General features: G+C 52.9%; 1 protein-coding gene across 6 annotated transcripts in view; it reads left to right on the top strand.

Moving 5' to 3' along the window:
• Window positions 1-12,407, top strand: part of Ildr2 (immunoglobulin like domain containing receptor 2) — a 55,729-nt gene extending 43,322 nt beyond the window's left edge. For all 6 annotated transcript variants that reach the window (XM_078022237.1, XM_078022235.1, XM_078022233.1 and 3 more), the window contains 4 exons: window positions 3,118-3,231; window positions 6,707-6,923; window positions 7,772-8,381; window positions 9,426-12,407. In XM_078022237.1, the coding sequence (XP_077878363.1) occupies window positions 3,118-3,231; window positions 6,707-6,923; window positions 7,772-8,381; window positions 9,426-9,461 (977 nt within the window). In that variant the 3' untranslated portion in view covers window positions 9,462-12,407. The remainder of the gene's footprint in view (window positions 1-3,117; window positions 3,232-6,706; window positions 6,924-7,771; window positions 8,382-9,425) is intronic.
• Window positions 12,408-13,511: the final 1,104 nt, after the last annotated feature.

Genomic DNA, 13,511 nt, shown 5'->3' with positions numbered 1-13,511 from the left:
GGGTGCCCATAAAATCTGAAGGTCAATACTTGGCCACTTTTTTTGACCAATTAGAAGAGTTTTCATTTCTGAAGACTTAGCTGCTGCGACTGAGAAGTCAAAGCTGGGAGGATCTGGCACTGGGGAGTCTTTTTGTCACTCCAGTAACGAAAGACAAGACTGTCATCTTTGTTTGAGGCTGTGGTTACTGTAACTTTGCAGAACCTGACAACCTGTGCCCAGACACTCGAATCTGTATCATGATGAGGAGTATCAGTTTTTATGGTGACGCAGAAAACAATCTAAGCTGCAGCCCAAGTTGCAATTAACCGAGGCTCCTCCAGCTGCTGCTCAGCACAGCTGCCATCTCTCCACTGGGGGACAGCGGGTTCCATGTGGCAACAGCCCCCACGTGACCTTTACCTCAGTGCCACTGAATGCTTACCACCTCAGTGCCACACGCACTGAGAACTCTCCATGGAGCCACTGCTGCAGGCGGAGCGCTCCTCCCCGATCCTACAAACATGCTGGAATTCTCTACTTGGAAATAATCACCAGAATCAGTAACCACAAAACTCAGCCAAACCTTGCTGCTCCCTCAGCCTACCACCACCCCAGCTTTCCCTTCCTGGTCAAAAGCCTCCACACACCACCCATGCGGCCACCTGTGCCATACTTTGTAATCCATGAAGTACTTTTTCTGTTCTCAGTTTCTCTTCATTCATTGATGCTTCCATTTATTCATCCATTCCCTCATTCTTTCACTCACTCACTCACTCACTCACTCACTCATTCACTCATTCTTTGAACACACAGGAGTCTGGAATGTGCCGGCTCTGTGCCAGGTGTAGGGATGTGGAGGTGAACAGAGATTCCCTGTACTTTCCTTCAGAAAGTTGAGGGTTTCTGGATGGACTCTCCTGGAAATGCTGGCTTTTAAGAACCCATAGCCACCCTTTCCCAGGCTGGCAGAGATCCAGTGCACACTCCGGGAGGAGGGGAGGAACGGGAAGCCTTATCAGATTCATTTCCTTCAGGAACCTTTGAGAAGATGAGTCCATTGTATAAACAACTGGAAACAAACTAGAATGTAGTAAGGCCCATGATAAAAGTTCCAGCTGAATGACCTGTGAGTTAGGAAAAATATCAAGGCAGAAAAATAGAACTTTTCTAGCCGTAAGAACCAAGGACAGCCTTTTGGGTGAGGGGACACGTGAGCTGCCCCTCGTGATTACAAGGCGCTCCTGGCGCTCCTCCGGCTTGGCCTCAGTTGTCCCTTCTTCTTCCAGAGATTATTGAAAGTGTGGGAAGGGTCGGTGGCATTTTGTGGACATGAAAACCGAGTCCTGCAGGCCATCGTTTGTTTGGGGTCCCTCAAAGAACCAGCAGCGGCCTGCCCCCAGGATGCCCAGTCCCCATCCCTAGCCCACTGCCTCATCATCAGACGTAGCTGCCTGGTACAGACAGCGCACTCCGTGGGATAATTGCATTTTAATTGAACTGTCTGTACTACTCTGCTAACGCCTCTGCAGAGATGGGAGAATGTGTAGCTTGATAAATAATTTCTGCTAATAATTGCTTCCACATAAGGATGATGGATCTAACCCTGGGAAAGGTCCCACTGAAAAGCATGTGATCAGACTTGTAAACTTTTTTCTCATATTTCACAATTCGAGGTGGATGTGGACTGCCCAGTATGTTCTCCTGTCCAAAGTCAGTGCACCTGCCCGTGGGTGTGTGGGCGGCTTCCCTGTCTCCCTCGCCTGGCTTGGGGAGAGGAGGCTGTGGGTTCTCCTTTCCACCTTCCATGGAGAGAGCGCTGTCCGCCGTGCGTGCAGTGTGTCCGGAGGCACATGCTTTGCTCCTGGTGTTGCCCCAATCTGGGATCAGGGAGCCTGGGCTTGGCTTGGGCGTTCCATCTGCCGGACAGTCCTCCTGACTGGGAAACAGTCCGAGCTGCAGACTGCACAGCCACAGCTCACCTGACAGCAGGCCTGCCCTGGGCTTCACATCTTCTTCAACTGCCTCCTTAGGCTCTGAGAGGCAGGATGCCCTGGGTCAGCCCAGCTTCAGTCACATGGACCATGCGGTCCAGCTGGGTGCTCCAGGTCATCCCTGGAGAAGAGGTGAAATCCCTGAGCTCAGATTTTCTCAGCCAGAGGAAGAGGATATGAGCACTGCTTCCTGGGGCACTGGGAGGCATGAGTGGAAACACTTAGCGCAGCACCCAGCGCATGAGCAGTACCCTGTGCCATCTCCCCCCCATGACCACTCGTTCCACATCCCATCGTGCCTGTGTCTCTCATCCCCGCTTCTCCTACTGTGCGGTGGGTTGCTGATGTCTGACTACACTTGGGACTGACGCTGGGCTAGACTCAGGTGGTCCAGGGCTCACACAGCCCTGACAATGTATGATGGGCAGGAGGAGATAATGTGTCTCCACTGCTTTCGGTGGGTATTTTATTAAGCCCTGAAAACAGCACCTGTTTGCAACCACATCGCTGCAGGTTGAATTAATGGTGTCTAAAATATAGTATTCCTTTTCCTAGAAGGAAAATGCTGAAGAATGAAGTGGAACAGTGATTGGAAACCCATGTGTTTCCCATTTGTTCTGTACAACTGTGCGTAGAGCCTAAAATCGAATCTTAGCTCTTAGGCACCCCCCCCCATTAGGGAGTGTCTGTGCCACCTCCCAGGTGACTGGAGGTGATGTGTGGGTACCTGAGCTCCTCCCACCAAGAGGAGGTGTGAGCCTCAGGCTGTGGGGTGACAAGGGTCCCAAATCGAGAAAATCCTTTGTGTGTAGACACCCCCCAGCCCTGCCCTGTGGAACTCACAGGCTTAGAGCAGATGAGACTGAAGTGGAGCTGGAGAGGCTCAGAAGATGGGAGCAGTGGTGACAAATGACTAGCACTAGGCTGCAGGGGAGTTTTGTTGTCGACCTCCAGTTCCTCCATTCCAGTGCCACCCTCTGAAAGAGGGGATCTGGGTCTGGGCCATGTGTGTGTGGATCATGACTTCCGGGTGATTTGAAAGGCATTGCTATGGTGGGGAACCACGTCTTCACCTTGGTAAGGTGGAAGCTTCCTTATCCTCCTATTTTCCTTTTTAGTTCACCTTCTTGTGCTTTCTCGACAGTTCGCAAAGGTTACCGGATCCAAGCCGACAAAGAGAGAGACTCCATGAAGGTCCTGTACTATGTGGAGAAGGAGCTGGCTCAGTTTGACCCAGCCAGAAGGATGCGAGGCAGATGTGAGCATCTGTTGGTTTTCTGTGCTCTGCGTCACACAGGACTGAGTGGCTGTTCCGGCAGCGACGGGGCCTGCAGAGCCACGGCTATTGGGGTGCTGGCAGCAAAGGGAGCACAGGGGCTTCTGGGGTGAAGAGCAGGGCAGTCACGCACCCTTGGTTTATGTTGGGTGTCTCCAGGGCTCAGCCAGTATTGAACACCTGGCTTCCTTACCCTAGGGTGAGAAGGAGTTATTCAACCCCGTCCCCAGTGTCATATGCAGAGCAAGGACAGCGTCTGGAGCCTCAGCGACAGTTCTCTTCCAGCATGAGGGGCCCAGCCTTGAAGGGAGCCTCCCACTCACCTCGTGAGAGTCAGAGGAGCCTGACACAGTGACTCTGGGAAAGGGAGCTGCCATCCCCCAGGCCCCACGTGGCCACTGAGGGCTGGGAGGAGGCTGCTCCTCTCCTCAGAGAACTTGTAATTACCAAGTCTGGAGACGGTGGGGCCCCAGCCTAACTTACGCACAGCCCTTGGAGACTCGCAGCTGACAGAGCTGATTCTTTGGGGTAGATTCCAAATGACTGTCTGTCTTGGGATGCAGAACAGAGCAGGCCGAGGGGGATGGCTGGTTACCAGAGGGTGCTGGCAGGCATGGCAGTGGGTCACGACGCGCTTTCTTTGAACCCTCCTCTTCTTGGAACCAAAGACAGACTTGATGGAATTGTTGGGGAAACAGTCCCAGACTACAGGAGCTTTATTCAGATTAAGGACAACATATTCCACCCAGTTTGCAATTCTAAATCCAGCCGTCTGCTGTAGCCCTTGCTGCACCCTCCCACCTAGCGGACTATAAAAAGACCATCTCCAGATTGGAATGTCAGGAATGCAGATGTCACTGCACTTGACAAACTAGTGGTAGCAGTGTTGTCATGGATCCCTGTAAGGGGCAGACAGAGTTGGAATCCAGAAGCCTGGGCAGGAAATCTGTGCATCTCACAGCTCAGAGAAAAAGTTAACAATTAAGATTAAAACTAAAGAATGGATTCTCGTCTAGGTGGTGACTCCCCTGTCTGATTGACCCAGGTGGTCTCCAGGGGCCAGCCGGTCATAAGGTAGTGGAAACTCAGAGTTACTGGGGACTTTAGGGACTGCCTGGCCAACCTTTGCAGTGTAACCATGAGGAAACAGAAGGCCAGGGGGACAGTGACAGAAGCAGGGTGGAACCCAGCTCTTCTGAGTCCCAATCTTGTGATCTTTACCAAAGAAGCTTGTGAGCTGTAGTTTCTGTGGTGACCACAGCCTCCTCGTTCCGAGGGCTCCAGACTGCTGCGACTGGAAAGGACTCTGAGGTTGTTGGATCCGGAGGAGGACAGTGAGGCAAAGAGGAAAAGTGGCCAGCACCAGTACTCAGGGCCCGGGGGGACGGGAGCCCAGATCACTGGAAGCTGCACGTTGACATTATAGTAAATGCATGGAGGTGAAGTGTTTCTGAAGAGCAAAGTCAACCCTAGGGTGGGTCCCAGAATGGGCCCCTCCTGGAGGTCCTGCTGTAACATGGATCTCATGGTTTCAGGTTAAGCAGGGAGTCAGACTGGGAGTCTGAGGCTCAGGTCTAGGCAGTATGGTCCTTATTTGCCTTGACCTTACGAGTGGTAGGTTGCTCCTGGGATGTTTCAAGTCCGAACATTGTAGAGCAGGAGTCAGCAAACAATATCCCCTGCTCCAAAGATGTCCCAGCTTCTGTTTCTGTAAACAGAGTCTTACTGGAACAGCCATGCCACGTCACTTACATATACTCTTTGGCTGCCTTCCTGTAGGATGGTGGAATTGAGTGGTTGTCACACTGTGGCTCACAAACCCAGCCCTTCACAGTTTGCCTACCTCTCCTTAGAGCTACCTCAGTGGCTGTCTCTGAAGTGGGGATGCTGACGTCTGTGCTCAGTGGCAGCAATTTTAGTGTAATGCACATCCTGGACAGTTTGTTCTATGAGTAGGGAAACAGGGATAGCGCCCACTCCCTGAGGGATGAAAAAGGTCATGTTTCCTGAAATTTAAGGAAAGGTCTGAGCCAACAGCATGACTTTACAGAGGTCTCATTTAAATTTCTTTTCTGTCTAGTTCCTAGGAAATTGGAATTCATAGGAATCATAAGAAGGAATATTCTAGAATTGATTAATCAAAAGTATCTCAGTTATTTTCCTTTAAAATAAGCAGAAACTTAGAGAAAAGTTTCTTGAGAGGTAGAAAACAATTAAAAATCAGATTATAATTCAAAACCAACTGATCATGTGATGAAACCTAATGGCATTCAAGGTAAAGGCTGGTTTCCTGGCGAGCAGGGGCCAGGAGGTTTGGTGTCGGGGAGGGCCTGTCGCAGTGCTAGGCAGAATTCTCTGTTCTTCCCAGGACTGTTGGAGCTCAGAGGGGAAAATCAGAGGGAACCTGAGACACATTGTGCTTCCCACATCTTATCTTGGCTTACCTCTTGCTCAACAGCCAGGCTTTAAACCTAGTAAATATTGCTTTTAATAATATTTTCAAAGTCCTAATGAAAAGATTTTAGAAAACAAATGGATTCTGTTACATTACAAATAGGTTCACTCAATTTATTTTTTTAAATAAAATGAAATTCAGTCCATTTCAAAGCTCTATAAACAGCAGCACCCTCCCTCCCCAGCCCCCCCCCTTTAATTTCCCAACTGTGGCTCTGATCCTTTTTTTGCAAGTGCTTTGCAAGAAGCCCCTTAGGGAAGGAGGGAGCTGTGATTAGACACACACCTCACATATTAGCTCAGATGGAGGCCCACAGGCCGCAGGCACTCCCTGTCCTCCTCACACCTCCAAACAGCAGCTTGCCCATGGCAGCCACACACTTGGAATGCTCCTGGGCCACGGGAAGAAGTCTCTCCAGGCCTGGAGAGCGGATTTGGTGCCACTTGGGTGAGTGTGGTCTAAAGGTATGGATGCTGGCATGCACTCCCCCTGACCTCGTGGGCTTCTTGCTTCGTGGGGAAGGGCTCAGTGGAAAGCGGACAGAAGAGCAGTCCTCGAAGGCCTGTGGCAATATTGGCTCTGGAGGCCCCATCTTGGCCCTGGTCAACAGCAGGGAAGATGCTGTCAGATGTGCTTCTCTCTCTCGTTGTCCCTTTTGGTCCAACACACCTGGGATTATCACAGCTCACCAAATAATTATACAGGAAAAAGAAAAATACATGGATGATGATGTGCCAGGCCAGCTGCAGGGAGCCTGAGTTCTGGGAAGCTAGCCTTGGGAACAAAAACAATTGTTCTGCTGTTCCAAGAAGAGGCAGGACTCCTCCCTCTAAGTAAGCAGGTAGGCTTCCCAAGGGAGCCAGTTCCTGCTGCCAAAAACACAGATACCACCTGCAGGTGAAGAGCCCACCCTTGACAGGCCTGACGCCCCCAGCCGCGAGTTTGTGGAGCCTCTGGTCTCAGCCCTTCCCACCTAACACGGGGAAATCTCTGTCCCTGCAGATAACAACACCATCTCAGAACTCAGCTCCCTGCATGAAGAGGACAGCAGCTTCCGCCAGTCTTACCATCAGATGAGGAGCAAGCAATTCCCCGTGTCTGGGGACCTGGAGAGCAATCCTGACTACTGGTCGGGTGTCATGGGAAGCAGCAGTGGGGCCAGCAGGGGACCCTCAGCCCTGGAGTATAACAAAGAGGATCGGGAGAGCTTCCGGCACAGGTGATGGCCGCCAGGGGGCTGAGCAGAAGCAGGTAGAACTGAGATTGTTGCTAAACAGCACCGTCCCTCCTTCTGGGTCTCTTTCCATCCTGTGGGGAGCTTCCCTCTCTCACATTTATTAATCAAGGGGACCTTAGGACTCTTGAAGGGACTGCATAGAAGTAATCATTCCAGGCCTTTTGAAAATGTGAACTCTGGGCTCCTTAATGAACCTTCACGTATCTCTGCCCCGATACATTTTATCCTATAACCTCTGAAAACTCCCATCATCTCCATCGTTTTTGATCATTTGTTACCTGAAAGGTAAAACGCCAACGCTTTATAATGTTGCACTTAATTCCCATGACTCACGGGCAGCCACCTGTAATATACCATTTTAAGTTGGGAAGGCAAATTTCCAGAAGCTAAGGCACTTACCAGCCTGATAAGACCAAGCATAGGGAGGCTGAGTCTACCCAGTTCCCGGATGCGTCCCCATGAATGGCACTTACTGCCTTTACCTTCAAGGACAGTCGACATCGCCTCTCACTCTCACCAACTGCAGGGGTCCCTCTGCCCAAGAGGTAACTTGGCCCTTGGCTGGAGGGCGAAACAGGCCGCTCAGTGTGCCCCCAAACTGCAGAGGCTCCTGGGGCCCCAGCCGTGCGCGCTGCCGCTGGCTGGGGCGTAGAGCGGGTGGCGTGAGACGGAGACGCGTGGCCGACCAGGGCTCATCATAACGATCAGAAGGAGTGTTTGGGCCCTCGCTGGACAGCGGGAGGTGCCCAGGAGCCGGTGCGCTTCCAGGCCAGCCCCAGCCCGCACGGGCTGCGGTTCTGCCCACTGACCCACCACTCCTCTGTCCGCAGCCAGCAGCGCTCCAAGTCCGAGATGCTGTCGCGGAAGAACTTCGCCCCCGGGGTGCCCGCAGTCTCCATGGACGAACTGGCGGCCTTCGCCGACTCCTACGGCCCGCGGCGCCACGCCGACGGCAATGGCCTGGAGCCGCGGGCCGGCAGCCGCTTCGAGCGCGCGCGCACGGGCCTCCTCCAAGACGGGCCGCTGGAGGAGCTGTACGGGCGCGGCCGCAGCCGCGAGCCGCTGGACGCAGAGCGCGGCTGGCCGGAGGACGCGCCCCTGCCGCGCCTGGTGAGCCGCACGCCGGGCACCGCGCGCAAGTACGAGCACGCGTACCTGGGCGGCGCGTCCGAGCGGGCCGAGGGCGCGGGCCGCGGCGGCAGCCTGGAGACGCCCGCGCGGCGCGGCGCGCAGCTCGGCCCGCGCAGCGCCTCCTACTACGCCTGGTCTCCGCCCGCCCCCTTCGAGTCCCGGCCCGGCGACGCGGAACTCGAGCCCGACGACACGCTGCCGCCCTACAGCGAGCGGGAGCTGAGCCGCGGCCCGTCCTGGCGCAGCCGCGACCTGCCGCACCACGGCGGCTCGGAGAAGCGCAGGAAGAAGGAGCCCGCCAAGAAAACGGTGGGCGGGGGTCGCGGGGGCGTCCGGGTCCTCGCGGGTGCAGCGGGCGAAGGGAGGGAGCACGTGGCCCTGCAGAGTTGGGAAGGGCAGAAAGCCAAAGGCGGCGTCGAAGGAGCTTTGAGCGCGGGGGTGCTGGGTGCACACTCCCCATCGCCGTAACTCGAAGAAAGTTCTTGAAAGAGCCCCCATCCAGAGAAGGTTAGGAACCCCTGCTCTTTACAAAGGACAGCTTGCTTTTTCTTTCCTCCTTTCACATTTTACTGAGTGTAAACTGTGTACTGTGCCTCGTGGGTGTGCAGGAAATCCTGGGTCCCAGCTCAGCTGCCCAGTTCCTTTATATTCCACACCCCCCCCCCCCTTGAGTGGCTATGTAGACTGTTGCTGTCTAAATGCAGACAACCCACTCTGTCCCTCAGCCGCCGAACCTGAGACCTGGACCTCTGACAAACACCGGGGGTCTGTCCCAGATGTCCACAGTGAGGTGCCAGAGTGGCTTCCAGCCCTACTTTGGAGGCAGCTCTCCACAACCGAGTGCCTCTGCCCCTGCTCAGTTACTCCGCCTCCCGGCCATGTTGCTTTTCCATAGTCCAAGGGAGATTTTCCTTAATGGAGAGTATAGGGAGAAGGAGTAGCAACAGAAAAAAAAAAAAAAAAGGCTTGACCTGTCATTAATCCCTCCAAACAATTGCCTTTTGTTTTTTAAATAGAAGAAAGCAATGGCCAAAGTACTGTGAGTAGGGAGGAAACTTTCAGGGGCTTCAGGTCTATAGTACACCATCCTCCCTTGCTACTGGGAGCACGGGGTAAACATAGTAGCTATTCTTAAGGCGCTGGTAAGTCATTCTGCAGGCCTGGAACAGAGTTCTGTCTGCTATTTGTGGGCTTCAGCCCCGTTTGAGGCTTGGGGACATCAACACAAGTTCAGAGTCAGGATGTGCCTGCTGTGAACAGGTTCTGGACTCCGCCCAGTGAGCCAACTCTTGTGTTGTTGCTTTCTTTAAGTATCTTCTAGTTTAATGTTAGACTCTTTCTGCTTTTCCCCAGAGTGAGTTTCCAACCAGGATGTCCCTTGTGGTCTGATGTTTTCAAGATGTCTTTGGAGGACCAGAAGTCAGACACAGACTACAGCGACAAGATGCAAGCCAGCAGGCCAGGACCTTCTCTGGCCACCACCTTGGAAGATCTACTGATTTCTGCTTCGGCAGGGGACAGGAGGCTGATTCCCAACCTCAGTGCCCCTCTAGCTAGTTTGAGAAGCTCATCAAGAAGACAACATGTGCAACAGCGCACACCGAGTGTCTCCCCCAGTTTCTCCTGCCCAGTCTCCTTCCTGAGTGGAACCGGGACTTCACTTCCTATTCAGAAAGAGTCAGCCCTGGTCTGCTGGTCTCCAGAAACTGCCTGAGCCTACAGTTTGCTTTTCTGTACTCCCGTGCTCTGCCTGGCAACTGAAGAATGTACTCCCATTAGAAGGCCTGCTGGTGGGCGGAGATAATTTCAAGGCAAAATACCCCTTTTACCCCAATGCTTCTCAGTCACTAGCCAGTGACTGTCACGACACTAGAACCAGAGAGCTTCTGGTGACCTCAGTGACAGTGACCTCCCAGACTGTCACAGAAGTGGCTTCAGTTTGCTGTTCGGAATCACAGTTCTCCAGTGACGTAACAGAGTAGTATACCATTTTGGAAACCTGTCTAAGTGGTATTTCTTTTTTCATTCTGAGGACATAACACTGCTCTTTCTCATTCTGCTGCACCTGTCAACACCTGAGTCTTGCACCTTAGGGGCTCTTCTTTTCCTCTCCTTCCTGGACTTGCCACAGGTTGGTGCCATATACAGAGCCCCACCTGTCTGCACTCTGATTAAGTTGTCATCAGGTGCCTTTGGTAAATGCTTAAATTGCACACATGGATGAGAAGAGAGAGAAAACAAGAGGAGAAACAAGTTCTGCACAATGGAAAAGAATGAGAAAGAATTCGAGAGGAAAAGAATGCCCAGTCTGATTATGTTTGGAATGTGGGGCATCTTCCCATAATTACCACTCAGTCTTTCCTGGTTTTCATTTGCTGAGTTCTTTCTGCCACCCTGGTTCTGCCATGGTTGGGGTGAGCCTGCAGCTCTTGGCATCACTGGGCTGCTGGCAAGGATGCCTTGGTAGATGACGGTTTTGTCTTCTCGGAAAGGAGCCCTTCCCGTTCCTACTCTTGCCTAAATCCCAAAGCAAGAACCTTTTGGATTTTGTAATTTGTAGATTGCAAAAATAGCCAAGAACTTTTCCCTTCTCACTAAGAAGTGGCACCCCTGAATTTGGAGTTGGCCAGGTGGTTTGATCTGACCATGGCCCAGTAGCAAATGTCACATAAGCAGAGACTTGAAAGGTTCTTGTGCATTCAGTTTGTCCTCGCTTGCTGCTCTTGGGAACCTTGCAGCCACCACCAAGAGAAGGAGCCTGGTCTCTCCTGCTGCATGATGAGAGAAAAGGGCCTCGTTACCCCGTCCCCCTGTGTGACAGCTTGTCTGCCCTTCGCTGATTGCAGATGTGAGAGTCCAGCCAAAACCTTGGAAGAATGGCCTAGCTGAGCAGGGCCAGCTACTGATCCTTTCTCAAGGCAGGAGAAGTTGGTGCACCCTCTGTGTTCCTTTTTCTTCAAAGACAAAACTGACTCTTCTCATTGGCATGTTCTGCCCTGATTCTATTCCTCCACCCACTTTAGGTGTCTCTCGGCCTCCACTTCCTTTTTATCACAGCCTTTCACCCTGTGCTGTCGTGATGGAACATGTGGCTGGGTTGAGTCACCAGAGGAGGCTCGTCCTGGTTGTCTCTGAACCCAGCAGTGGTCCATTCCCTGTCCGTGGGTCCGTGGACAACCTCTGAAGAAGCTTGCTCAGCACCTCCTGGGTCTTCTCCTGAGCCACCTGCCAAGACCACAGAGTGCCATTCTCGTTTCTGTCCTTCATGACATTTCCAAAAGGCCCTTCATCTACCGTGTTACAAAGAAGCAGCTGGGGAGGATCAGAGGGATGAGCTGGATCACTGCACAGAGGAGAACTGGCCTACCCAAGGACTTCAGGTCTCTCTGGCCTGTCCTAGAGGAACCATGAGGACAGTTCAGCCCAGTGCTGGCCCTTCCAAGGGCTGGAAGACACAAGCCATAACCCTGGTGCTGAGTTTCAGACTTGACAATGTCCCTGGCCTCAGAAAGCCTAGGTCTGGTCTGTTTGGGCCCCAGTTCAGTTGGAAAATGCTGCCAGCCCTGGATCTCCCTGGCTCAGGCCATTCTGCAGAGCACTGGACAGCTGATCGCAGTGGCCGTTATGGCTTTATAACTGAGCACTGTGCCAGGTTTCTCACCACCAAAGAGCCCCATAGCACCAGCTGCAGAGACCCAACGTGTGGCTTTGTAAAGCCAGGGACCATGTGAGATTTTGGTGACAGTTGAGGAGAGCAGTGGGAAAGAGTTACTAAAACTGGATGCCTACAATTTCAAAGACCACAAAACTAAAGACGGGAAATAAAAAATGCAAAGGTAGAGGGCTGTGGAAAGAACCTAGCAGGTGGTGGAATGGCTGGAGCCACACGGGGGCCGGCGTGTTCTCTGTGGGGCGGCAGGAGTCACCCATCAGACAGGAGGCGGCTGTCTCTGGGTGTGTAACAAGGTGTAGGGTGGATGAACAAGGCAGAGCCAGCTCTTCTCAATGCCAGGCTCTTTTCTCACCTCCTTTCCATTCCCCCTGAAGACTGCGTCCTGCAGAGGAAGGGCCTGGATGCTAGCTTCCTCCCTAGGTTTTATCGGGGCTTAAGTCCTGTGTCAGACGTGGTCTCCGTCCACTGGGGCCATGCAGTTTAATAGGGGAAGTGAGATGGGCCCGAGAAAGAATTGGAGTTCGTGCACATGATAGGAAATAGTGCTACGGATAAATTACATTAAACCCAGAGATTTAAAAGTTTCTTTAAATGGGAATATTTTGATATTTAAGTGTTGTGTGTGTTTGTCCATCATCCCATTAAAAGACATGCTCAGTCAATGATCTGAAAAGCCAGTCTTCAAAAGTCTGAACTGAAAAGAGGTGAACTGGGTTGGGGAGTGGGGCGAGCGGCAGGGGGCCTGCGGCCTGCGGGCACTCTTGCTCCCAGGTATGCTGGTGTGAGCTGTGTCCACCTCTCCAGGCTCCACTCTGCTCCGGGGGTTGTGCCCACCTTGCCCGAGGCAGGCAGGTTTCACCATGGCCTCTCGTCTCTCAGAGTGTACTTGTTCTGCACTTGGCCCAGGACTGGGTACACTAGAATGGGAAGGGGCTGCCTCCCAGACCACAGGCCCATCTGTATGTATTTCCAATAGTCTGCAAAATGACATGTAAATAACCCAATCAGGTGGCCTTTAAGAGAGGCTGAAGAAACAGGTATGGTTAGCATTCACCCGCACCTTTTTAAGAGAGGGAGAAACATCACCCCCATTAGTGAAATCACAAGCCTGGTCGGTCCCTCTTTAGCGTCCTGCTGAGGTCTTTCCTGCAGGATCATGGTCACAGATGGCCTCACACGGAGAGAGGCATGACTGCTGCTGATTACAAGGTCCCAGTGGGGCCTGCCTTGATGAATGGGGGTCTGGAGCCAAGAGCTGCACTTGGACTTGCGTTTCAGGAGAGTCCTTTGATGGGGTGCCTTTGGGGGTGCTGCGCTGGGTCCCACCTCCTGCTGGTGCTGCCTGAAGCTCCCTGGGGTGGGGGGTGGGTTCTTCAGGTGTCTGGTGAGGCCCCTCCCACTGCCCTGGGGCTGGCAGCAGGGAGGCACCACTTGATGGTGACCAGGAGACTGGCCAGAGTGGAATGGAGGGGAGACGACGGGGGAGGAAGAGTTAGGAGCCCGCTCCCAGCTTGCTCTAGTGCCTGCATTCCCAGAACAGTGATCTGTTGTGACAGTCTCGGCTCAGACAACAAGAATTACAGGTAATTTTCTCACTCCCTTGATGCCATTCTGAGCAAAACGTAGATCATGAATAGAAAGAAGGGAGGCCTTTGGGGAATGGCGGATGTAAATCATGTCTCAAAGCGTCAGATGATTAGCCTTGCTAGTCAGCACCATTTCCACCTTAGGACCCAAAGCACAGTGGGCAAGAGTGCAAAATCTAC

The sequence above is a fragment of the Ictidomys tridecemlineatus genome, chromosome 10, assembly GCF_052094955.1.
Source record: "Ictidomys tridecemlineatus isolate mIctTri1 chromosome 10, mIctTri1.hap1, whole genome shotgun sequence".
Taxonomy (NCBI): domain Eukaryota; kingdom Metazoa; phylum Chordata; class Mammalia; order Rodentia; family Sciuridae; genus Ictidomys; species Ictidomys tridecemlineatus.
This window is presented reverse-complemented; position numbering and strand designations above follow the sequence as displayed.